We start from the raw sequence: 27,129 nt of genomic DNA on the forward strand, positions 1-27,129 counted from the left end.
CATAATATTTTTAAAACATCTCATCCGTTAGTTGTATCCAGTACAGAATGTGCAAAAAATAAACCTGGCTCTCCAAATTTTATATAGTTATAACTGTGTTGTATAGGTACATTCTCAATGTAAACCATTTTGGTAATTTTATGGGGTTGACATTTATCTGTGCTGAACTAAACTATGATCAGTTTCCCTAAACGGAGCCTTAAAGCTACACAGCTATTTTCTAAGACTCAGATTGTTGTTTTTGGTTATGATCAAACCAATAAATTGAACAGGCTGGTTTAATCTCTAGTATTTTGTGTGCACATTGATGTAGACTTTAAAGTAGATGAGCAGAAAATGAAAGTATGTTTTCTTTGGCAGGCATTTGATGTACTTGGAAGAGTTGAAGCTTACCTTAAGCTCCTTAAATCAGAGGGTTTAAGTCTGCCTGTCTTGGCAGCGAGGCATGAGGAATTACACAGAGAAATTAAAGACTGCACAGCTGATGCTTTGCAGGAGGGACAAGCCTTAATCAACCAACTAGCCTCCTGCAGGTAAGTGAAGTCTATTCCTCAGTGTGACAAGCTTTTTCACAGTTTCCACAGTCTGTTAAAAAATAAGTTGCATGATTTTTTGTCCCTACTTCTGATGTTTTACTGCATTATGACATGGCTTAAAAGTATCTATTGAATTTTGGTCAACAGTAATTCTGAACACAGCATTGCTCATCCAGAAGTGAGGCTATATTCTGACCTGAGGACCTGAAGATGCTAAAGCTTTCTTTCTATGAGTTTCTGAGGAGGGAGGAGGGAAAGAACAAAAGAAGAGACAGAACTTTCCTTCTGTATACTTTTTATATCCTAGCATCTCCGTGGGATTTCTTCCTCCCTTTTAATTCGTAAGCCTTGAGTCTACTCTGTCCCTTTTTTCCTTTCTGGAAAAAATTAAGTTCTAGAATGCCCTTTCATTTATGAGCTTGATGGCTCATCAAGCAAAACCCTAAGTAAAAGATGACATTATTATTAATTAATAATAATTACATTTTAAAAAATTGAGAGCCCACCACATGCCTGGCACTGTCTCAACAGCTTTAGAAGCATTATCCCATTAATCCTCACAGCAACTCTACAAGGCATAGAATATACTATTAATGTTCTCTTTTTACAAGCAACTGAGACACAGAGAGGTTAAGTAACTTGCAAAAGGTCATGCAGCTGGCTAGTTAGTGGCAGAGCCAGAATTTGAATTCAAGTGCATGGATCCAGATTAATGGTCTAGTGCATCCTAGACCACCTGCTCTTAACCAGTGTGCTAGGGTGGGTTGTTTTTATGAGCACATTCAGTGAGTATATCAGTGTGATATACTCTGGTATATCTTAGAGATGGGTGGGAATGAGGAGAGAGAAGGACCTTGAGAAGCAGAAAGAGAATGCAGTGAGAACGTATGATCAAGAATAGGGATTGGAAGACAAAATGGAGATGATGGAACAGATACTGACTAGGAAGAAATGATGGCAGGGCTTATGTTTTGACAGAGAGAGACAAAAAAATTTCTGCAAATGGGGTAAGCCCTGTTTTTATCTTCCATATCCACAATCCCCTTGAAACTCAAAGACGTTCAATTTGAGGAACAATGAAATAGGTCAAATGTGGTAAAAATTATTTTATTTCTGTTTAAACCCTCATTCTGCTCTATTTTAGACATGCTTACAAGTGTTGATTTGGTAAATTTGGGTTTAGGGAATTTTCTTTTCAGAAGATAATCTGAGCCCAGACAGATACATTTAACCAGGGCTTGTGATGGTTGCTATGGGACCATGCAAAGTCAAGATCAGAAATAATCCAAGATATTCCAGCAGGAGCTAAAAAGCTGAGGCTATGAAAAGGGCAAATAATTCTCACCTTTGGAAAGCTAACAATAGCTGTAGTTACTAAGTTTCCCTACTTTGGCTCCGTGTCATGCATCAGGTAATGGTGTGTCCACTCGGCTCTAGGAGAACCAGTGTGCTCATGTCTGGCCCTATGGGTATGAGAGCTCCTTTCTCCCCTCCCCTGCTACAGGTCCAGTCTTCTAGAATGTATAAGAATCTTGGACCAGGCAGAAGATACCCTATGGGGTGCCTGGACTTGTTGTGCCTGGACTCAGTGTACCTGTTTGACGTTGATCTGAACCATGTGATGGTGGATTAAGTGGTGAGGTCTCCAGTTGTAATTGGTCTCATGTCAGTTTAGTAAGTAGGTCTCAAAGCACAGATACATACTATTTCTCTGTTCAGGCCACTCTTTACTTGTGGTGCTTTCCCTGACCTTAGGCAGTTTCCTTTCATGCATGGGTGGATCAGGAAGCAGCCATAGACCCCTCCCCAGATCTGAAGATCTGTCACTGATACGCTGCCCCAGAAATTCTAGGTGCCTTGACCTCCCCTGAGTCTGATCTCTGTATCTTCAAAACAGTACATCCTTTGGACTCTGTTTTGTTCCACTTCCCTGAGCTTTGGTCTGGAAATTACCTCCCAGACAGCAGGCTGATGCAATCGTAAGGCTCACCTCATTCATTTCCCTTCTCTCAGGGATCACTGTCCTGTGCTACCTGTCCTTCAATGTCTGAGTTGTTTAAGGCATGAGGGTAAATCCAGTCCCTGCTTCTTGACCAGAAACTGAAGTTCCGTATTTAGTTTTGATGCTTAAGTCTTAAGAGTAGGAAAGCTGGTCACAAGTTATTACTGCTAAACTTCATCCTGTTTGTTCTAATCAGTAATGCTTTATTTTCAATACTTAAATATAAGAGAGTGCTTTTATTTTACATTACAGTCTATTTTCAGGATTCTAGTGATTCTTTTTGGCCATCCATTTTGTAATGGTCGACATGTTTGTTTACTTAGCTAGTCTCATTCTTTTTGCCTTCCTTGCTCCTTCTAGTCTTAAATTTTACATATATATTGTTTTTCAAAGGGACATCTATAGTTCTGTTCGTCAGGTTGCAGACTGAGTCTTAATAGAAGAAGTAATAGTTAGGGACCATTTCAAGAAACTTGAATTAATGGTAGGTAACTGGATTAAAAAAAGAAAAAATAGCAGTGTGATTTCTGTCAACATCCTAGATATATGAGCATTCATAGTAGTTCCAAGGTGTTTGGTTGCCCTGAGATTTCACAATATTTTACAAATCAATACTATTTCCGTTTTGCAGGAAGAACTGAAGGTAAAGTGCAATTGTTACTTGGCAAAGAACATTTTTGATTCAGAGGGTAGATGTAGAATAGAAATCCATTAGAAGCTGAATTGAAACACATTAGAATCTCAGTCGCAAACCAGAGCCACACATAGTCACTGACCTCAATCCCATGCATACCATTTGGGACCTGCTTCCCTTCCTCATCAAATGATTTATCTGTTCAACGACCTGGGTCACCGCCATGGGAGAGAGGCAGAAGGAGATTTCAAGTTGCAGCCACAGCTGGAGTGAAGGTGGAGTTTCGAATAATGACAATGGAAATAAACATAAATTCCACAGAGAAAAGTATGTGTTACTGAACATCACAATGGCTTCCTAGACTTCTGAATGCCAGCCACACTACTAGGACACAAAACACTAAAATTCCTACTATCAGACATTTGAAAACTGGTGTGGATAAGAAGCTTAGGACTTAGTATCAAAGGAGTTTTATTTCATGCATTCTGAGAGCCAAAGTAATGCCATGACTTTTAACTTCTCTGAACCTCAATTTCCTCATCGGTAGAATGGAAATATGCATTTTATAGAGGATGTTTTAATCAGATGCGATAACACCACTCTGGCATACAGAAAGCACCCGATAAATAATTGGTTCACTTGTTTATTTACCTTCTATACAAAGAGTTTTAAAAGCAAAATATTAAGAGTTACATGGTTGCTTCATATGACTACGGCAGAGTCAGCTGTACCAAATCATATCCATTTTCACTAACTGGGGAAGGTTATATTAGAAATAGAGCAGATAAACATTTATCTTGAGGTAATAAAGGTAAAATTTAGTACTGGGGCAGATAGGAATTTCAGAGACCCTTAGATCTAATTTTTTTCCAGTTAGTTAATAAAATAGGACTTCAGAAGTTCACATTTATCTAAGATGAAGCTTCCCAGTAAATCTGAGAACTTTGTAATTATTTTAGGAACAGATCCACACTGTTTTTCTAACCTGGAATCAAATACCTTTGAAATTGGAGCAGCCTCACAAGATAAATGATGGTTATTTACATGTTTCCTTGCCCTTCTATTTCCTCCCTAATGCTCAGGTGATAATTCTGAGTCATTGTTAAATTGTTTATTATCTTTTCAGAGTGTGATATCTGTGACATAACCTAAGTACACTTTAACATCAAAGGCATTTTAGCGCGTTCGTTTGCATTTAGTTATGATGCGAGTTACCTATCATGGGATCTGATAATGGTCAAACCAGGCTTACAGTGAGGTTGAAAGCTCTGGATTCCGGCCCCCTCACCTCCTCTTAGGCCTTGCTTGGCATCATCTCTGAGCACTGAGTGTAAAGGTAGCCCAAAGTTACCCTGCTGCCAAGCAGAATAATGCATTTATTAAGCCACAGGAAGCTGTGGTGATTGGAAGTGCTGGGTCGGAGACCTTGTGTGAGGGTGAAGTTTTCCATAATTGGGCAAAAACGAGGAACCTCCTTTTTTGTGTTCTCAGTGAGCTACCAATTCAGAACTCAAAAACAAGGAAACCATAAACAAAAGACAACCTATGAACTGGGAAAAAACGTTTGCAAATAATGAGATCAACAAGAGCTTAATTTCTAAAATATACAAACAGCTCATACAACTCGATAACAAAAAAACAAACAACCCAATCGAAAAATGGGCAGAAGACCTAGATAGACATTTCTCCAAAGAAGACATACAGATGGCCAACAGGCACATGAAAAGATGTTCAACATCGCTAATTATTAGAGAAATGCAAATCAAAACTCCAATTAGGTACCACCTCACACCATCCAGAATGGCCGTCATTTTAAAAGTCTACAAATAACAAATGCTGGAGAGGATGTGGAGAAAAGGGAAACCTCCTACACTGTTGGTGGGAATGTAAATTGGTGCAGCCACTATGGAGAACAGTATGGAGGTTCCTTAAAAAACTAAAAAAAAAAGCTACCATATGATCCAGCAGTCTCACTCCTGGGCATATATCCAGATAAAACTATAATTCAAAAAGATACAAAACTCAAAAACATAGAAACACCCACTAAAACCAGGCTACTTTATAAAGTATTCATTTGGCTTTTCCTGTCCCTAAAATTAATTCAAGATTTACAGGTAAACTTGCTTCAGCATTGACTCAATTTCTGTTCCTGCATAAAAGACTGTTCCAGTTCTTTTTTCTTTTTTTTTTTTTTTTTTTGCGGTACGCGGCCCTCTCACTGTTGTGGCCTCTCCCGTTGCGGAGCACAGGCTCCGGACGCACAGGCTCAGCGGCCATGGCTCACGGGCCCAGCTGCTCCACGGCATGTGGGATCTTCCCGGACCGGGGCACGAACCCGTGTCCCCTGCATCGGCAGGTGGACTCTCAACCACTGCGCCACCAGGGAAGCCCCTGTTCCAGTTTTTATTCTACCTTGTTGTGGTGAACTTAAGCTTATAAACCTCATCCTGACTGAATACTTTGCTTTCATATAACCTTAAGTATTGCCCTTTTGCTCTAACATTTATTGTTATTCATTTAATGTTGATTTTTCATATTTTACAGAGAAATAGAAACAGGGGTAAGTTGGGATTTTGCATTCTCTGTTCACGATTTTCATTTATGTTGGCTACCACTACTTACCCTGTTTGATATTGTGAATGATAATGAACTTTAGACAGAGCATGGTTCATTCAGTCATTCATTTGCTCATTCCCAAAATATTATTGAGTGTCTTTGTAGATCAGGTGCTCCCAAGCATCTAATGTGATAGGTGAAGTGCCTGCCCTCATGCTGTTTATATTCTGATGGGAAGAAGCAATCAACCAACAAATAAATCAACAGATGAGATGCACTTACACAGCAATGAGAACTATGAAAAAAATAAAAAGTGAAATAGGCTAGAGAGTGACTGTGGGGAGGGGACCATTTTAGACATTGTAGTCGGGGAAAGATTAAGGAGAGGAGCTACCATGCAAATGGCTGGGAGATGAGTGGACCTGGCAGAACAACAGCAAAGGTGTAGCAGAAAGAAGGACAGTGTGGCTGGAGGAGAGCATGACAAGGGGAAAAGGCATAAGACAAGATAAAATAGTTAGGTGGGAGTTAGACTATGTCCAAGTGCTTGTTGGCAATAAAAGCAACGCTTGTGTGCTTTACCTACATTAACAAATTTTATCCTCAAGCCACCCTGTTATACAGATACTTCTATTACCATTGTCCCTGTTTTGCAGGTGTAGAAGCTGGGACTCAGAGAGGTTCAAATAACTTACCTACTACCTGTCACACAGTGGTAAGGGGTGGAGTGATTGCAGATCTGAGCTGCTCTGTTAGGTTGCTAGCTCTGTCTCCTTTCTTTCAACTTCAGTCATTAGCAAGGAGGCTGACCACTTAGTGAATGTGGATTTTTTTTTTCATTTTAACACACTTAAAATGTGCTGCATCTATCTTCTAATTTCAACTCAAGTCTCACCTTCCCTGCAAAGTTTTTCTTTCTTTCTGTTTATTTAAAACATTATTGAGCATCCATATGACATACCAGCGCTGGGCTTCAAGGATAGTCAAAGATACATAAACCTGGCCCTGAGTCTTCAGAACCTTATTAACGGCCAGTAAGGGAATGACATGTCAAGGGAGTGTGATCTAGGTCTGAGGAAGCCCTTGGGACAGTGGGTGTTAGGGCCACATCTTCAGAGAAGAGAGACACAATCCCAAGCTCCTGTGACCAGGATGGGTCAAGTGAAGGAGTGAGACTTGAGAAGACCATTGTTGAATTTGATAATCCAAGATGGGTGAAGGGTCTACATGTTCCAGCCAGGATGAACCTAATCAATACCCACCACACAATAGTTTTTTAATTCCTTTGTATTTGTCAGCTCTATCTCACTTTTTCCTCTGTGGTGTTCTGACTCATTTCTTAGTTGTTTGACTTGTGACAGCATCATCTCCCCATCCAGACCATGACATCAACTTGAGGTCAGCCTTCAAGGTCAACCATGTAGGAAGCCTCTTTTATGCTCCTTATCTCAGTATTTACATGCTAGGTGACTTGATTTGAAATGTTAAGGGGCTGGTGTGGCATAAAGGAAAATTTATGTCATAGCAAAAATATTTTAAAAGATCTTACGTGGAAAACAAACAAAAATAATCCCCACCCTCCAACAACATAAAACAAAACAAAGAAACAAAATCAGAAATCCCTTTGTATCAGAGTCATCTATTGTCACATTTTGTAGGAATTCTACCAAGCATTTAAGAACTTAAAATAACTTTTCTTAAAAAAGTTTGATGATATATTTAGATGGTAAATATCAGATACTGAAATTTAGGAAATTGCAAAGTTGAGTTATGACAGTGTTAACTCAGCCACTTTCCAAATATTTTCATGTTTGTATTAAGTTGTTCTCTTTAGGGGTTGAGTAAATGTCATAATTGCGATCTGAATCTGTTACCATTGTTAAGGCTTGTATAATTCTGAAACTCTTAGTATGGAATGCACCCAAAGTTTACCCTTTCTATTAAATGCAGGACTAATTCGATTAGGTTCTTGTAAAATATCTAGGAGTCACTCATTGCAATATGAATTTATTCATTTATGATACTGATGATGTGATGTGAAATAGCAAGGATCCCAGAGTAAGAAGGTCTGAAACTGCAGGGTCTACGGAGGAAGCCTGACTAAGGGGGCAGAAATCTGTGCCTTGGACAGCTGAGGGGGAGTACTCTCCAATGAGAGGGCTTAGAGAGGAAAGAACACCAGAAAGAAGAGAGGAAGAGATGTGAGTGGACAAATATATGAATAAACTGCTCATTACAGTGTTGTTTATAATAGTGCAAACCTGAAAACCACCTAAATATTTTCAGAAAATAGGAAACTGTTCCAATAGTTTAAGGGCAAGCACAGTATGGAATAATCTAAGCCAATATCAGAAGAGTGTTTTTGAGGAATATTCGAAGACAGAGAGTATCCTCACAATAAAATGTTAAGAGGATAAAGTAGGATCCAAATCACGTATATGGCATCTTACTAACTTTGGAGGGGAAGGGGTGGAAAGGACTGCCAAGGGAAAAACTTTTTGGGAGGAAATACATTAAAATGTATTTTTATATCTTCTAAGTTACCTCAAAAGAGAATATTTGTCTGGTTAGCTCTTACTGTGCCCCTTTTATGTGAGGATTTATGTCATCAATCAGGGAAAATGTTCAGCAATTTAAATATTGATTTTCTGTTTTTCTCTCTTTTCTCTCCTCCTGTAACTCCCAGTAGAAGAATGTTGGAGGCTCCCAGTCTGTCTTAGATGTCTGAACTATCTTTCATATTTTTCATTCCTCTATCTCTTCGCACTGCGTTCCCAATGAATCCCTCATATTGAGTTTTCTCTTTTGTTAATTTTCCCTTTGTTTTCAGCCATTGAATTCCTTTGTTTGTTTTCATAACTATACTGTTTTCATTTCTAGGATTCCTAACTCATTCTTTTTCCTATCCAATTTTGTTTTACTTCTGACTGCTTTTGCTTCAGAGTTTCTTGTTTCTTTATTATGGGTGCTCATTTTTCCTTTATCTTTCTGGTGATGTGAAACATATTTATAAAGTCACTTTCAGATTGCTCTACTTATTTTCATTTCCGGTAGAGCACATTTAGCTCTTGATTGTTGAGTGTCTTTTCTTAGGATTCATTTTCCTCATGTGTTTTGAAATTTTAGATTGTCCTTCTGGATGGGAAGTGTTTGTTCTTCAGCTTTATTTTCCTTGCTTTGTTCTCTACTCTTTTTTTTTTTCCTCCTTAGCAGCTTTGCAATGACTTCCACCTGAACTCACAGGGTCTCCTGTCCAGAATCAGTCTTCTGCTATTTGATCAGGGTCACCCGAGCTCCCATAGAGCTACTGGGGCTCTCAGAGGTGCAGCCAGAAATCCAGGTTGGGGCACAGTCGGGGTTCCTGACTGCTCTGCTATGTCTGATTCCTTGGCTTCAGCAGCAGTGAGCTATAGCGTTTTTCAAACTCCTTTTACAAGAGGGAGAATCCCATCCCTGTTACTGATTTCAGGGAGAATCCCAGCTATGGGACCCTTCATGTAGGACATGTTTTGGTCTCTCTGGCCTCATAGGAGTGGAACATGTGGGCATCTCTGCATGGATCTGGACCAGAACCCAGGAACCCTGTAGTTTCAGCCCCACTTACTACTTGCTGTTTCTTTATTGTCATGTGTATACAAGAGATACATGTGGGTGTGATATGTTTGGTGGGCAGTGATTCTCAATGTGTACAACTTAAGTCAGAAAAAAATTATTGTAAAAACATACATATCACTTCCACAGTTCGAATGGCACTTTTTCAACGTAGGGATGAAAACTAGATGGTGGCGATTCTTTCCTCCAAAATAGAGATGATAAACATGAAGCGTTCCTGTCCAGAGATAAGGAAGATATTTTTTCCCATTTTCAAAGTATAATTTGTCCATAGACAGAAAGAAAAAAATGATCAGCTGATCCCTTCTGATGAGATAGAGTGAGCTGGCGCGTGCTTAGCATCTGGTTCAGCTGCTAATCCAGATGGGCTCCCGATAGTAATTTATGAAAGGTTTGAAAGCAACTTGCTGCTCTCAGGAAAGAATCATTAGAACACATTAACATTGGGATTTACTCTCTTCTCGCAGCCCTGGTTTGTAACAGATGCAAAGACAGGGCAACCGCTTCCATAGAGCAAATGTAACAGTCTATTTTTGAGCCAGAAGTCAATATGTCTCTGCTCTCTGGGAGGGAAAAAAAAAAATCAATCATTTTTCTTTCCCCCTTCCCTCCGCTCTCCTGGCTCAATGAATAGGGGAGAAAATACTCCCATGATGGAGTTTCTAACAAATGTCTAAAGAAACCTTCACAGTCTGTCACTCCAGAGTATCTGTGATGCTTGAAGAAGTCAAAGTCAATGTCAGGAATAATCTGATGTACCCCATGCTCATACTACAGGCAGGAACCATCTAATCCATTCATAGACAGGCAGCCCAAAGATCAAGCAGTATTTCCAGTGCAAGTTACAGAGCCACAGATCGTTAGGCCTAGAAAGCTGGTCCACTGGTAGCTCCTCTCCCACCCCATCAGGCAGCACATGAGCAATGCAGCTTCATCAGAGTCAGAACAAAATGCCCGGGCACTCCCGTCAACCAAGTTTCTGTTATCCGTCCCCAGTTCTTGTCCCATCATTTATTTAATATTACTGTGAAGTAATAGGACTCATTTCTGGGTGGCTGATGGAATTCTATTAATTTATTTTCAGTTAATGTAAGAATTGCTGGCAGAGTGTGAGGTCATATTTTTCCTTTGATCAAACCATCCGCATTTCAGGCTCTGAGGAAATTGGCAATATGCGTGCTATACATGTTTTAAAATGTTTTGGAATGTTCAGAACAAATGTCTGGAATCAGTGTTTCAAGTTTCCAACTGAAAATGATAGAATAGGGCTGGTTGTAAGCTGCAGACTAGGTTTTCACCAAGGAGGAATGGAGAGGGAGAGGCCCTGGGGTTAGGAGTGTGACAGATATACTCCAACTGGGAATCAGGTAGAAGGAAGGGATTAATGCCTGATCAGACAGAGATGATCTAGCTGAGGACAGAGGAAAATAGAAGCTGGCTAGGGTAAGCAAGATAATTGAGAACTTCTTGTACTAAGGATGCGGTCTAAGCCACAAATAAGAAGGGAATGCACATGGGACAGGCAATTCAGTCTGTCCCTATAAGGCTTGAAACAGTGGAGGGAAGTACCAGTCAACCTAACTATGAATCCTAAATCATCGAAGAAGAAATTGGACAGTCTTTGGATAGCCTAAAACTTCTATAACCGGGCAAAGTCATCTTTTTTTTTTTTTTGCGGTACGCGGGCCTCTCACTGTTGTGGCCTCTCCCGTTGCGGAGCACAGACTCCGGACGCGCAGGCTCAGCGGCCATGGCTCACGGGCCCAGCCGCTCCGCGGCATGTGGGATCTTCCCGGACCGGGGCACGAACCCGTGTCCCCTGCATCGGCAGGCGGACTCTCAACCACTGTGCCACCAGGGAAGCCCGCAAAGTCATCTTTGTTCAAAAACAATTAGAAACCGTTACTAGTGACATTTTTAATGCAGTAACTATCTGTGCATATGTTCTTTTTCCTTAAATCTGTGTCTTGTCTTACCTTAAATATTGATCAAAGTGTACTTTATTTAATTTGAAAATACGCATTGATCTGCTTCTTACAAGGCTATGTAGCTCAGGGCTACAGAGGATAAATGAATGAAAAGAATGTTGTATTTTCCCTTAATTTATAATGCAATAGATATACAGGATAAGACATAAATCACCACAAAATAAGACTAATCTCGTAGGTCATTGGAAAATTAAAAATGAATGATCCATCCAAAGACAGCAAGAGATCCTGTTTGGCTCGTTGTGATTCATCTAAATTAAAATTGTGAGTTGCTAAAGAGCAATATTTTTACGGAAGGAATGCTTGATTTGTTTTTGTTTCCCCGTTTCCATTTTCTGTGCTGGAGGGGCCTTCAAGATGTGAATTTGAATAAGATATCGTGCCCCTCTAGTGGTCACTTTGCAAACTACAGACAGACATTTCATTACCTGGAGAAGCCAGGCAATTTCAGAAGAGCGTGCCAGCCGGGCTAATCCTGTTTCCATCAACACTGAGTGCAAGGGAAAGTGAAATTTTAGAATACTCCCCCCCAACCCCCGTCATGTGTCATGGACCCAGAAAAGGTACTATGAGGTGGTAAAGAGTGTGGACTCTGGGATCAGATGAATAGGTTCAAATCCCAGCCCTGCCATTTAATAAATGTGACCTGGGCAAGTTACTGAGCATTTCTGTACCTCACTTTGCTCATCTGCAAAGCAGAGATAACAGTTATAGCCAGATCATCGGGTAGTTATGAGAATTAGAAGAGATTACTTAAAACATTAAAAATGGTTCCTTGTCACAGTAAGTGGATTATTTTTAGAAAATGTTTACCCATTTACTATGGCAAGCTTTATTCTCTGTACCTATTTTCCACAGTGCTTATTCACCTTTTCTTTTTTATTTATCTTTCTCATTCCAAATTTGCATGTTCTACAGAAAAATCATAACATATAGGACAACGGGGCTTTTAAGTGCCTTTTTAGCATGCAAAGTCTAAAATGTAGTTAAAATATGATTACTGTTACCAATATAATATTTTTACAGAATTTGTGGATATAAGTACAAGGATTATTTGCTAAACTCTCCTGATTTCTTGATTATACTCTTCACTGTCTCTGAGTTATTAAAATGCGAAGCAAGTTGTTTCAAGTGTAATGACTGTGGGACCTTAGGCGTCAGGAATAAGATTTCCCCTCCAGTTAAACTTCTCTGGGACTCCGGTGGTCCCACAGGACACACTTGAATCCCATGTGCATTCAACAAGATTCTCAAGCCGCCTGATGACCTCTAAACTCTTTGGCAGCCTCATTGTCATTCCTGTGAAGTTCCGTTCCCTCTCAGGCAGTTGGGATCCTGCCCTCATTTCGTTACTAATTCAATTCATTTTTACAGAGTCATAAATTAATTTTTTGAGGTAAAACTACTGAAATCTGTATCTTGTTCCAAGATCTTTTAAAGCTCTGGGTAATTAAATGTAAGAGTTATCAGCTCATCTTTATGAGTATTGGAAGGAAATGACTGATAGGAAATTAAAGACTTCAACTTCTTATATGCTGGGAGAGGCTCTATCTCAGGGGTAGGTTGAAAAACTTTAAAGTGCTCACTGGATCAGCAATGTCCTTTCATTGTCTTGCATTGCTAGTAAGCCTATGTTGGAAATGGTTAGGAAACTTGCTAATGTGTCTTTAGACCACAGCAAATGGGGTCCAACTCAAAGTTCATTTGTTGTTTTAAAGACATTTTCATTTTATGAGCTGTCATGTCACACTTTTCATTTTCTCATGAGGCCAGCACAGGTACAAAATGACAGTGTGAGGCTTGGTTTCTTTTTATGAACAAGTGCATCAGATTCCTCATTGTTGGTGATACCTTGGTTTTCACCTAATGATTACAGCCTTGAGCGTTCGTAAGTATCCAGAACAAGGACCTTAGTGTTACATAAATATTTTACCCTATTGGATCATTCAGTGTTTTGTTAATTGGCTGATCTACACTTCTATTCAAAGAGCATCTTTAGATAAATGAAGCTTTTAAATAACAGCCCCAGGAAAACTCTTGGCAAACATACTGTGTTTTTTGCCGTAAGCTTCTCAGAATATCTTAAAGAAATATTAAAAGTGAACCTTTAGAAGAGAAGATTAGACCTGGTTACAAAAACCCATAACTCATCTTTTCCCTCGGGACTGACTGACTTAAACAAAACAACATAATTTGGTTTTGGTCTCTGCTGTACCAGGACTACAGCTTCTTAACTTCTATTATCCTAAAGTCTGAAGCTTAGTAACTTTTATCAAGTCATACTTATCATGAAAGGTTCATTTTCAAATGTTCCCTGTTCCTGGGGCCTCTCTATGAGGGTGGAGTGAACTAATAGCTGGCTTGTTCCATTCAGCTCTCGGGTGACCGGTGTCCGTGAGATGATGGGATGCATCAAGAGGCGAGTTGATCATCTGACTGAACAGTGTTCAGCGCACAGGGAATTTGCTCTTAATAGACAGCAATTAACAGCCTCAGTGGAGGGCTATTTAAGAAAGGTAATTTCATAAAATGTGTCCTCCTTAAGCTACTATTTATTTCTTGGTTTGCATAAGTGTTTTTATTTTTAATTTTTCATTGAAGTATAGTTGACTTATGATATGTAAATTTCAGGTGTACAGCACAGCGATTCAGTTTTTTTTTTTTTTGTGGTACGCGGGCCTCTCACTGCCGTGGCCTCTCCCGTTGCGGAGCACAGGCTCCGGATGCGCAGGCCCAGCGGCCATGGCTCACGGGCCCAGCCGCTCCGCGGCATGTGGGATCTTCCCGGCCCGGGGCACGAACCCGTGTCCCCTGCATCGGCAGGCAGACTCTCAACCACTGCGCCACCAGGGAAGCCCTCAGTTTTATATATATGTATATATACTCTTTTTCAGATTCTTTTCCATTAAAGGTTTTTACATAATGTGGAGTATAGTTCCCTGTGCTATAGAGTAGATCCTTGTTGGTTATCTATTTTATGCATAAGCTACTATTTAGATGCAGCTCCTTACCTGGTGATAATAGATGATGGTATGGGAACTGCAGCATGTGGGCACGGTGGGAGGATAGGGGTGTGTCTCCTTAGGATTCCCTTCATCCCACATTAGGCTTTATATTCAAACAGAATGAAGTTGTAATTCACTACTGCTCATCAACCATCCCTGCCCCAGGTTGCCAAAACTAGAAGTTGCATCCTCCCTGCCTCCCAGCCCAGAACATGTTTACACAAAGGCAGTTCTCACTTTGCACAGAACTGTGTTAATTGAACCATGTGTATATTGTGATTGTGTCCTCTTTGATTTACATGATTCTGTGCATGATTCCAATATGCACATTTTGGTTAACATGGCACCACACAACACAAGAACAGCAGGTAGATACCAAAAATGATGAGTTTTAGGGGTTCCAGGAATAAATTGCCATTATCATAATTTATTGAACCAAGACAATGCAAAGGACATGGCCACTCTGAATAAAACCATATGTGTGAAAATCCTTTCTACAAAGTGAATATAGTGGTTTGAAGAATTTTATTTCCCATTTTCAAAGAGGAATAAAACCAGGCAGCTACTATTTGACTAAATAAAAAATTACTTGTCTGGGGGCTTCCCTGGTGGCGCAGTGGTTAAGAATCCACCTGCCAATGCAGAGGACATGGGTTCAAGCCCAGGTCTGGGTAGATCCCGCATGCCTCGGAGCAACTAAGCCTGTGAACCACAACTACTGAGCCCTTGTGCCACAACTACTGAAGCCCGTGAGCCTAGAGCCTATCCTGCACAAGAGAAGCCACAATAATGAGAAGCCCGCGCACCGCAATGAAGAGTAGCCCCCGCTCGCTGCAACTAGAGAAAGCCCACGCGCAGCAACGAAGACCCCAGGCAGCCAAAAATAAATAATAAATAAAATAAATAAATTTAAAAGAAAATTACTTGTCTGTAGATGGGGTTATAGCAAAAACTAGTAATGTCTCAATTACATTAATGCTAATGAACCATGTTGTAAAGTCTGGGTCTCAAATTTTCAATGATGTTTTTTCATTTGCTACAATGGACTTATATACCTGACTTACACAAGTAGAATTAATAGACTTCACAGGAGAGGTCATTAAATAACCAAGTCTCTATCTAAATTGGCTCCTCGCCTGTTATTGATCCAGAGATGGGAATTTGAACCTTGTTCTGATGCCTGGGTCCAGGGAGATTACAAACATGGCGGCAGCTGTAGTGCTGCATTCTCTGGAGCTTGAGATTCAAGCGAATTTGGTGGTGGTGGAAAACACAGTAGAAACTCAAACAGCTGCTGTTGCTTGTGTGGCTACTGCCAAGTCAGATCCAATTTGACTTTGGGAAGTATGAACTCTAGTCAGAGCAAGGCAGTAACTTGAATTGAATAGAACCCCTTAAAGCTCACTGTATTCACTAATTCATGTGTATTGAAGATCAAATCATAATCCCCCACGTTCATCATTAAATGCCTAAGCGTGTTTCTGTGTTTTGTTATTACATGTACAGCATGTGGTGCTGTCCCGGGGCCCCTCAGCCCTAAATATAGTAATCCATAAAGTGATCTAATACCTATGCTGGACCTCTGCTTCAAAATATACCTGTAAATCGGGCCCCTTTCAGTGTACAGTGTATGATCATGACTTAATGCACCAGAAAAATTCATTTCTATTGATGTGTTGACAAGTGAATTATCCTTTCTACGTAATATAGATAATAAATTCTTAGAGAATGTGGATTATTGCCTACATCTCATCGCTGTTAATAAAGGAAATATCTGTAAACATATATCCTCTATTGGTGAGTCAGTAGTATTACCTCATATGAAGAGCAGCATTATGAATTTAAGTAAGAAATACTGAAATATTAAACTATTTTTAGATTAAAATTGATATACATTTAAAGTATAATGGGAATGTAGAGAGTAATATTTATCTCCTCTACACATATGCATACATATATGCCAATATATATTATTAAGGGTGCAATATATTCTTTATTCCTAAAGGTGGAAATGTCCATTCAGAAAATCAGCCCAGTAATTTCTAATGCAATGGATGTCGGTTCCAGCCTTTCTGAATCAGAGAAGATTTTGAGTACATATCTGGAACTAGATAAACAAGCTAAGGTAAATAAAATGAGTTATTATTATGGTTATGGTTTTGTAAATATGATTTTTCTTTATTTTCAGTAGCTATAAAACTTAATCCTAACTCCCTTGAGGGCTGCAATTCTAAATTAGCCTTCTGGCAGATAATGACTTAAAAACAGCTACCATTATGTGTATCTAAAGTATATTTACAGGTGCATTTATTAGGGCGTTTGAGCTCACGGAAGCTCAGCATTATAGCCTGGTGCTAAACACTCATTTGGCCCTCTTTCCTAGCCTAGGAGATGTTAGCAGCTCCTTGAGGCTGGGAGAGCGCCTCTTCAAGGCTATTTGTGATTTTCTGCTAGAGTAAGTTGCAAGAGAAAATTACCAAGAGCAACATGCATCAGTGCTAGATTCCAGGAGGCAAAAAAATCACAATGTTGTTTGCACACCCAATGTTTAGAGACAGAAACTGCCCCCTCCTCTGCCTGGCACCTTCTCTAGCACCCTCTCACCCCTTTCACATGGGACTTAGGTTCAGACATTCCTGCTAGCAGCTCCAAACCTTCATGAAGTCCCTGCCTGCCCCAGCAGGTGGTTAGGAAGGTGAGGCAAGTGCCCAGGTCTCTAGGAAACAGCCTCGCTATTCAATCATTTCTTTTTTTTTAATTTAATTTTTATTTTATATTGGGCTACAGTTGATTTACAGTGTTGTCTTAGTTTCAGGTATACAGCAAAGTGATTCAGTTATACGTATACATATATCCATTCTTTCTCAGATTCTTTTTCCATATAGGTATTACAGAATATTGAGTAGAATTCCCTGTGCTATACAGTAGGTCCTTCTTGATTATCTATTTTATATATAGTAGTGCATATATGTTAATCCAAAACTCCTAATTTATCCAAGAGTCTCCTTCACAGACAGCACTGCCACCTGAAACTCACAGATGAACCAATTATTAATGGGCTGTTTTTAATTCATTTTTTTAAATGTCTAAAATGAAATGCATGCCTGAACTCAAGTTCATTTTTTTAAAAAAGAAAGCCTCATATATTTTATTTAGAGAAGTACTTTTTTCTTTTTTTATAAATTTCTTTATTTATTTATTTTTGGCTGCGTTGGGTCTTCGTTGTTGTGCACGGGCTTTCTCTAGTTGCAGTGGGCGGAGGCTACTCTTCCTTGCGGTGTGTGGGCCTCTCATTGCGGTGGCTTCTTTGTTGCAGGGCACGGGCTCTAGGAGCAAGGGCTTCAGTAGTTGTGGCATGCAGGCTCAGTAGTTGTGGCTCGAGGGCTCTAGAGCACAGGCTCAGTAGTTGTGGCGCACGGGCTTAGTTGCTCTGTGGCATGTGGGATCTTCCCGGACCAGGGATCAAACCCGTGTCCCCTGCATTGGCAGGCAGATTCTTAACCACTGCGCCACCAGGGAAGTCCCTTCATTTTTTTATTTAAAAAATTTTAGAGGGAAGGAGGAAATTTCAAGGGGAGAAACTCCTCCACTTCCTCCTTCCAGAGGGCTCTCTGGGAGCAGCTCCTGTAAATTAAAATTACCTCCATTCAGTAGAGTACCTGGGAAGCATATTAAATACAAGTAGGAGAGCAATCCCTCCTTGCTCTAAATGAGAGTGGAGCGTCTGTCTTTCATGTTTGCTTGAATCCTAGCTTGGTCTCACGTGAAATTTTACACAGCTCTGCGGCAGTTGTGTAAATAGTGCCTACAATACCTACTCGTCCATTGAATCAGTGGTTAGATTTCACGTGCCAAAAATTGCACTCAAAAGAAGACATAGGAGAGCAACCCTAGCAAGTCAAATTCACTGACTCTTTAGGTTATTCACACCTCATCTGTGCCATTTTCCCTACACTTATTTAAAAACTGTTGTAGATGGAGACTTTAAGAAGACTGCATACTTGATATGGCATTTTTTTGTAAATCAAAAAATGAGTGAACAATTTCTATAAACTTGTCATCTCTTATATAACAAAATTAGTTTAAGAATTTTCTAGAGCTACTGGTAAATTTCATAAAGCAATCATCATGTATAATTATTTTATTTAAATTATTTTAAACATTTCTGCCAATGTGTTTTACAACCTTTCTTACTAAACAAACTTTCTTCTATTTGTGACACAGAAAATAGAATGTTCTAAATAAGACGTATAGGTGATAGACTGAAAGAATAATTTGAGGTCATTTTCATTTTAAGGTGCCTTTTCTTTTCGAATTTTAAAATATGTGCCTTTTTCATTGAGGAGAGTTTTGGTACAAGTTCAATTAATAATCGTAATAGATGGCTGTACAGAAGGTATTGGAATGTGAGTGTTCATGATTCCCCTGTCAGCTTCTGACCTCCTGTGCCTTGTTTTTATAGGAGACATCACATGAATCAGAAGCAGCTGCAAAACTCTTGACAGAGAAAAATGATTTTGAACCTGATGAAGTGGCATCGCTTTCTTCTAAAGCTAAGTGGCTAGAGGAAGAATTAAACATACTTGGCCAAAGCCTCAGCTCCAGGTCACAAGTCCTGCAAACTTATGTGGCATTTCTAAAGTCATCAGAGGAGGTACGGTACCTATGGGCTGACCTCTTTGACAGAATGGCCTCTGCCCATCTTCCTGCTTTCTAAGGGGATAGAACCCTTGTGGATCGTTCCAGATCCTCCACCCCAGTGCACATACTCACTTATAGCTCCTTTATTCTCCAAGGCACCATACACAGGCTCAAAGAGTAAGTTATTTTACTAAAAACATAATACAAGTGTGTATGTGTAGATACAGACAAATAAGCAAGGTGGCTGTGTTGAAACCCTTTTTACTATGGCCTGCAAATAAATAAATAAATATATATATATATATATATATATTTTTTTTTTTTTGCGGTATGCGGGCCTCTCACTGTTGTGGCCTCTCCCACTGCAGAGCACAGGCTCCGGACGCGCAGGCTCAGCGGCCATGGCTCACGGGCCCAGCCATTCCGCGGCATGTGGGACCTTCCCGGACCGGGGCACGAACCCATGTCCCCTGCATCAGCAGGCGGACTCTCAACCACTGCGCCACCAGGGAAGCCCCTGGCCTACAAATATTTACAATATCCTAAACATAAAACAAAATTATTTAAAAATAAGTCATTTTCTATTTAAAAATAAGTCATGAATCTCTTTGAATACTTAAGCAATTTGTGTGATTTGTTTAAAATCCACACAATTGGAAGTTATAGGCTGTTGGGTCCTGTCTCAGATCTGTCTTGTTTGATGCTTTTTAATAATTTTCCTCTGAGAGCTTTTTCTGAGGCATTGTTTTGACTGGTTTGTACTAAATAATCTGTAAAATTCCCTCTGGTAGACTAGAATTCCATCTCTCAAAGGTCACAGGTTCTTGAAGGTGACATCAGTCATAGCAAAGCACTGGAGTCCCACCTCATTTAACTCTGGTCCCAATGCTCCCAGGTGCACGTGGTTCACTCTCCTTTCAGGGAGGGGCTGCTGGTTGAGTGGGAGGTAGAGCCATCAAGGCTCACTCAGGGGTAAAGCCAACCCAAGTTAGGTAGCATCCTCCCGCCACCCTCCCAATACTCTCACCCTTACCTCGCACGACCACATCCTGCCTGCCCACATCCCTCTGCCAGCTCTCGTTCTCTAAGGGTCTGAGTTCTCACCACTCTGGAGGAAGCTCACGCACGGGCCCTGGAAATCTCAGGGAACCACTGCCTCCTTTTCCACATCTTTCTTTATTCTGGATTCTTTTTTTAAATTTTTTCTTATCCTGGAACTCTCAGGGTTAGGCAGAGGTATTATAGCCAACAGGTTGTTCTGTCAATGAACACTTTTTTAAAAAAAGAAAGAATCTTTTTTTTTTAATCTGGTTTATTTATTTGTGGCTGTGTTGGGTCTGCGTTGCTGCATGTGGGCTTTCTCTAGTTGCAGTGAGCTGGGGCTACTCTTCATTGCGGTGTGCTGGCTTCTCATTGCGGTGGCTTCTCTTGTTGCAGAGCACGGGCTCTAGGTACGCGGGCTTCAGTAGTTGTGGCATGCGGGCTCAGTAGTTGTGGCTCACAGGCTCTAGAGTGCAGGCTCAGTAGTTGTGGCACACGGGCTTAGTTGCTCTGTGGCATGTGGGATCTTCCTGGACCAGGGCTGGAACCTGTGTCCCCGGCCTTGGCAGGTGGCTGCTTAACCACTGCGCCACCAGGGAAATCCCTCGATGAACATTTTTGTCTCAACTTGAAATGGTGGAGAGGGTACAAAGTAGTGCTTGGTTTTCTGCATCTTCATTGCCAAAAATGTACCTTCTTAGCTTCTAGCTCAGCGCCTACTTCCATGGCCCCCTCTGGCCTCTGGGACCAGGAGTTTTGGGACTAGGGCTGGAACCTTAGCTTTGCAAACAGAACTTTCCCAAGAAGGACCCCATGTCCTTTCATCTTCCCAGCTTTCACTTAATCTATTTTCTTACCTGGCAGAGCCTTGTGTCCTCACCTTGGCAGTGCTCTCAGTCTGTCAATCTCCTACACCTTCAGGCTTTCTCTCTTTTCTCACCAGCTTGTGCTTATTCCATTCCATTCCATTCCATTCCCCATGTCCTCAACTCCCTGCCTTCTACCCTGACTTGCCAACTCCCAATACTAGATCACTCCAACACTCTGTTTACTCAGCTTCTCTTTCCAAGCTTCCAGACGCTCCTGTGGAAAATCATACAGTTGTGCTTATTGGTGCTCTTACAAATTTATGGGCCTTTGGCTCAGCTGAGCCCCCCATATGCTCTCTAGTTGGTGCCCATTCAGTAGTGAGTCTCAAACTTCTTACTGCAGTTTCCATTCCTAAATGTCAGCTTATGCCCTTACCTTGTATGTGACTGAAAAACATGAGTCCATTGAGCTTAACTGCCTTGACTTCCTTCAGCTTCCAAACCCACTGACATATTCACCCTTCCTCCACTGTCACCAAGAAAGTGGAGCTTCTGCATGTGTGCTGCACTGATCAGCCATCAGTCCCTCCCTGTCTGCTCCTACATCCTTCAGAATCTGGCTTCATCATCCATCCTCTAATCTTAAAAATTTGCTTTTTCTGTTGCTTCCTTCTCTTTGGTCTACAGTTCTGCCCCAATAGTCTTGCCCTCACTGAGGCTACCACTCTGTAATTTTCCTTCCATTCACAACTGGACTCTTGGGATGGGAAGATGACATTTCTTTCTTCTTCTTCCTGATCCTCCCTAATCCTCATCCCACTGCCATTTGGTTTATCCCCTTTTCCATCCTGCCATTTGCACCTCTTCACTCCATTCTTATGAGCTTATACTTACTACTTACCAGTTGACAGGTGAAACGGTCAATCTTTATCCCACTTAATCCCTCTGCTGTATTTATTTAACCCAGTTACTCACATTCACCTCCTTTGACTTTAAACAGATTTATTGAGGTATAATTTACACAGCATAAAATTCGCCTATTTTAGGATGTAATGATTTTTGGTATATTTATAGAGTTGTGTAACCATCACGGCACTCCAGTTTTGGTATATTTCCATCACCCCAAAAAGAGACCTGGGGTATACTTTTCACCAATCCTGGTTTCCACCACCCTTCCCCCCTGCCCCCAGCCTCAGGCAAGCACTACTCTGCTTTCTGTCCCTATAGATTTGCCTTATTTGGATATTTCACATAAGTGAAATTAGCCTGTCTACTTCTTTATCTGTTCTTTTTCCTGATTCAGTTCTCTGTTCCTAAAGTGTGGTGGGTTACAGAGTTCTTGCCTGTGCTCCCTCTTTTGTACATTCTATACATGTTCCCTACAAAAATCACCCACCCTCCCACAAACACACCTGTAGTTTCAATTTCCCAGTAACTCAAAACTGGTTCCTCAACCCCAGCTCTTCTAAGCTCCAGGCCAATGCTTTCAACTTCCAATCATACTAATTACCTATGTATTCTGTAGCTTCCAGAAGCTCAACAAAACACAACTGGTTATCTTTTCCTCAAACGTGTTTCCTTCTGTATTTTGGCCTTGGATTAATGACCCCACTGTCTTTCAGAAGTCCTATGTAGAAGTTCAAGGTCTGTTCCGATCCCTTTCTTAATAAGCAGTTATTTTTGTACTAGGCCCTGAACTTTTCATTCCTGATCTCATTTCATCCTTATAATATCCCTATGTTTATTTACTATTATCCCTACTTTGCAAATGAGGGAAACTGAGGCTCTGAGAAGTTAGGTATGTAAGACCAAACAGGTAGTAAACATCAGAGCTGAAGTTTAATTCCCAATCTCCTCCCTTTTGTTTTTTCAAACATCAAAGGCCATGCTAGGGGCTTCCCTGGTGGCGCAGTGTTTGAGAATCTGCCTGCTAATGCAGGGGACACGGGTTCGAGCCCTGGTCTGGGAGGATCCCACATGCTGCGGAGCAACTGGGCCTGTGAGACACAACTACTGAGCCTGCACGTCTGGAGTCTGTGCTCCGCAAAAAGAGAGGCCGCGACAGTGAGAGGCCCGCGCACCGTGATGAAGAGTGGCCTCCGCTTGCCACAACTAGAGAAAGCCCTCGCACAGAAACGAAGACCCAACACAACAAAAATAAATTAATTAATTAATAAACTCCTACCCCCAACATCTAAAAAAAAAAAAAAACGCCATGCTATCCCATGTCTGTCTTTAGAGACAACCTAAGAGATTTCTGAATTCCCCTTCTTCATTTGTACCATCACCTTCTCAGTTTAGGTCCTCATCATCCCTTGCCCAGCTTAAAGAAATTGTATCTGCCTGTTCTCTCTGCCTCCTATAATTCTCCCCTTTATGCCTTTCAGAAAATGGTCCTTCTAAAGCAAATCTGATCATGTCACTTCCTGAAATTCAGGTTATGTGACAAATGTAATTTATGAAGCAAGTTATAACTTTTACCCCAAAATGGGTAATGTATTAAAGTTGATCATTAATTCACTTAAAACGAGAAACTAGTCCAGATTCAAGGAAATTCCTGTAATGACATCATGCTCACTTACATTCAAGGAGGCTTTTTTGAGCAGTTGGAAAAGGAGGATGAATTAAAGTTTTTTAAGAACTTCACTTAACCGACAGCGCGTGATATTGACACCCCCGCCTGTAGCATACTATCCCATTGAAGTACTGATGGCTGTCATGCCGATTCCGAGTCATTGTGATAGCTGTCAGTTGTTTCAAACTAACGAGAGTGTGTCACAATTTGTTAAGTATAGTAGCAAACGAGTTGAAACCTACTGACAGCTTTATGCCAACACAATGATCACTCTCACTTCTTTCTTACCACTCAGGTTGTGCTATCTGGACGTCACCCACACCAAGATCATTTATCGTGCTCTGAACCAGCCAGTGTTTCACACTTGTGCCTTCACACGTGTTATTCCTTCCATCTGGGGCCCCCTTCTCCTGTTCCCTCTCACCCTGGACAATTCTGAAAGACACAGATCAAATGTCGCTTCCTTTGGGAAATTCTTGCCTGTTTACTTTATGTAGAGCTGGTGGTCCCTCCTCAGTGTGCCCAGAACACTGTGGGCATACTTGCCTTTGTGTTGTAATACTCTGTTTTTGGTTCTCTTTCTCCCAGAATTATCTTTGGGAACCCAATGAAATAACTGCTAAATTCTTACTACGGAATCTTAGGAGACTCCATGGAGGAGGTAGTATTTTAACTGTCTCATGAAGGATTAAGTAGGAGCAGAAAACTGAGGAAAGATTATCCAGGGCTGAGGAAACAAGTATCAGGAAAACAGTCATGAATAAATGGACTATGGAAAAAGAGGAGACAACTTCTGTTTCTAAGTGCCCTTTGCAGGCTCATTAAATTAAGAATGATATTGAAATCTTGAAAATATAGTGACTAACCATTGCCTGAAATTTCTTATCCCATTTATATTGCTTTCAGTAGTTATGAGCTCTTTGAGTCTTATCCTATTGGCCATTAAGTATTATTCAAAATGCATAAAAACTTGTGTCAAAAATTTTCTACCATTTCTACAATACCCAGTTAAATGATCTGGTTCTGCAGGCACATCTGATTTTATATAAGCTCTGTCCAAAGAGAGTGATTTAAAATAATCTAGTATTGCTTACCTTGGTTAGCCAATGAGAAAATATAATTCTAGGGAGGTGAAGTAATGAACCTCAGTAAGATTTGCTCATGGAGGCAGTTTAATATAAATACATGTACAGAAAATTCATAATTATTTGTACTCTTTTGTTCTGGTTTATCACTGATGAGAAGCAAATTGTGATTTGCTAATTATGAATAACTTTCCACTGACTTACATTTCTTTCTGATTTGTATTCCTTGATTGTATATGTTTACCTTTCTCCTGAATTATAAAACTCAGCTTTAAATGGAACCACATTGGTCTTTGACATAAGCTGTCTCCAATTGCAAAACATACACATATATAATACATAAATATGATTTTGGCTACAGTAAATAGGGCTTCTGGATAATAAATTTGTCAGGTCAAGTTACTACCCAGTAGCAGTCAGTGTGATCTGTCAACAACCTGAATAGATTTTCATGTCTTTTCAGTAAGTTGACAATATTTAATAATTATTTAAAGAATTCTGAAATGTAGGTTCCAATTAAGTTTTATATAGGCTTTTATTGTAATCTAGTATTTTTCTCTTTAAAAATGTTTTTAAGTGTTCTTAACTTTCATTTATATTCTTTTTTTTTTTTTTTAAGGTAGAGGAGCAATGTCAGGGCCTAAGGGAGTTTTACCAAACTGATATCCTGCGAAAGGAAGAGGGTGTTGCTGAAGTTGAGCGTCACTCTGACTCAGTGGAGAAGCAGTGGCAGCTGTTTTTAAAGAGGAGCTTTTTAACTCAAGACCTCGGGCTCAAGTTCCTTAATTTAATAAATATGGTGAGAATAACATTAAATGAGTCATACCTTCTTCAAGGATCACTTTTCAAAGTCAGAATCACAAATTTAAAAGTTCAGTTGTCTGTTATTCAGCTGTGCTGGTTTCGGAAGTTCTTTTTAGCTCCATTCAACCTAGAATAGTCCTGAAGCCCAGCACTTATGTGCTTCTTTGCTCCTAGACCTCTTGTGAGTTTATCACATGAAGGCTAGTTTATCTATTAACAAAAAAGAGTGACTATAATCCAAATGTAACATTATTATTATTACATAGAGTCCTCAGAAGATCACCCAGAAGTTCTGAGTTATGTTGAAAGCATGCAACAAGATCCTTACAAGATTTCCAGAGGTGAAAGATAACATCTAGGATGAATCTTTATTTCAAAGAATTTCTTACAATACCAGATCTTTTCATAGCAAAGCTCCATTATATTTAGAAATGTACCCTAAACTTTAGTTGTTAAGTTATATCTGTAAAGTATCCTAGAATCGACCTCAGGCCCATATAAAGTTCTCCACAGAATTCTTGAAAGATGGTTAATCCACCTCTCCTTCAATATCTCAAGTATCTTCCTTACGAAACTGTTCATTTTATTGTTAGAAAATGCCAGCTGCTAGGAAAGTTTTTTATTTTTTAATGTTAAGTCGAATCTGTCTTCATATCTGATTCTAACCCTTTGTAGCTCCACAGGGGGAGAAAAATGTATGCATATTTCATTTCTCTTACACACGAAAGTTTTTCAAACCTTGAAAACAGTTGCAAAATCTAATTTGAGTCTTTTCTGCAGTGAACTAGATATAAATCCTTTCTGTCATTTAGGAGGTAGCTTTCTCTCTTTCTTCATCCTAATCCTTCCTCCCAGAATTTTCCATGATTTGTCAATATCATTCATAACATGTAAACAAGAAGTAAAGTACAACTTCAACACAGAGTACAAAGTGTACATCATTCTTTACTAATGAGACCTAAGGTTGTACTAGCACTTTTAGCAATAATTTCACTTTGTTGGTTCATATTATGCCTGTGATGGAAAAACTGCAATTGCATTACATTTTTATTGCAGTCCCTGCCAGGCTAGGTCTCTCCCATTTTATATCCATGTCGCCTATTTATCTTTTACATACAAATGTGAACCTTTATATTTATTCCTATTTTATATCACTTTGTTAGTTTTGACTCATGATTCCATCTTGTTAAACTAATTTTGAGCCTGCTATCTATTGCATTAGCCATCTCTCCTGGGTTTAATTCTGTATATTAATAAGTAAGCCTCTTGTGGCTGCAATTAGATCTTTAATAAAAGTGTCTGAGGGGCAGATTGCTACCCCAATCCATTAAGTAATCAATTGATTAACCAGTCTTTTAAACAATCATGGACATTCCCAATAGTACTTTATTTTAACCACTTTTTCTTAAGTCTATAATGGAAGACACTGCTCGAAGGAAGGTCTATCTACCTAGTATCCTATCAATTGTATAATATAATTTGGCAAAAATTAGTTTGACTCCTAGTGATCATAGGGTTCTTTCCAAAGTGCTCACAGTCTGCTTGATCAATGATGACTTTATTGCCCTGGTTTTCAATGTCAAGCTTACTGACAGGTAAATCACATAGGCCATCTTTTTCCCCATTTGAAAATCAGGGCATTTTCCTTTCTCTAATTTTCTGGCCCTTCTCCTATTTTCTGTAGATTTGCAAAGATGACTGACATCTGCAATTTTCTCAGTACTCTGACATGTGATGAATCTCAGTCTGGAGCCTGAATTCATTTGGAAGAGTTGGGCTCTAACTACCCTCATCTACTTTGAGCTACAATTTCCTCTTTATCTTCATTGTTTCAAACTTTG

At 40.0% G+C, this 27,129-nt stretch overlaps 1 protein-coding gene across 1 annotated transcript in view; it reads left to right on the plus strand.

Annotated features, from left to right (window-relative positions):
• Positions 1–27,129, plus strand: part of CCDC141 (coiled-coil domain containing 141) — a 209,351-nt gene that overhangs the window by 126,935 nt on the left and 55,287 nt on the right. Inside the window, exons 8-12 of the mRNA XM_089916618.1 lie at positions 361–533; positions 13,685–13,844; positions 16,339–16,458; positions 18,796–18,987; positions 25,104–25,283. Coding sequence (XP_089772744.1) covers positions 361–533; positions 13,685–13,844; positions 16,339–16,458; positions 18,796–18,987; positions 25,104–25,283 — 825 coding nt within the window. The remainder of the gene's footprint in view (positions 1–360; positions 534–13,684; positions 13,845–16,338; positions 16,459–18,795; positions 18,988–25,103; positions 25,284–27,129) is intronic.

This window comes from Delphinapterus leucas, chromosome 8, assembly GCF_059928025.1.
Source record: "Delphinapterus leucas isolate spDelLeu-1000000601 "Yukka" chromosome 8, BTC_Dleu_Yukka2, whole genome shotgun sequence".
Lineage (NCBI taxonomy): Eukaryota > Metazoa > Chordata > Mammalia > Artiodactyla > Monodontidae > Delphinapterus > Delphinapterus leucas.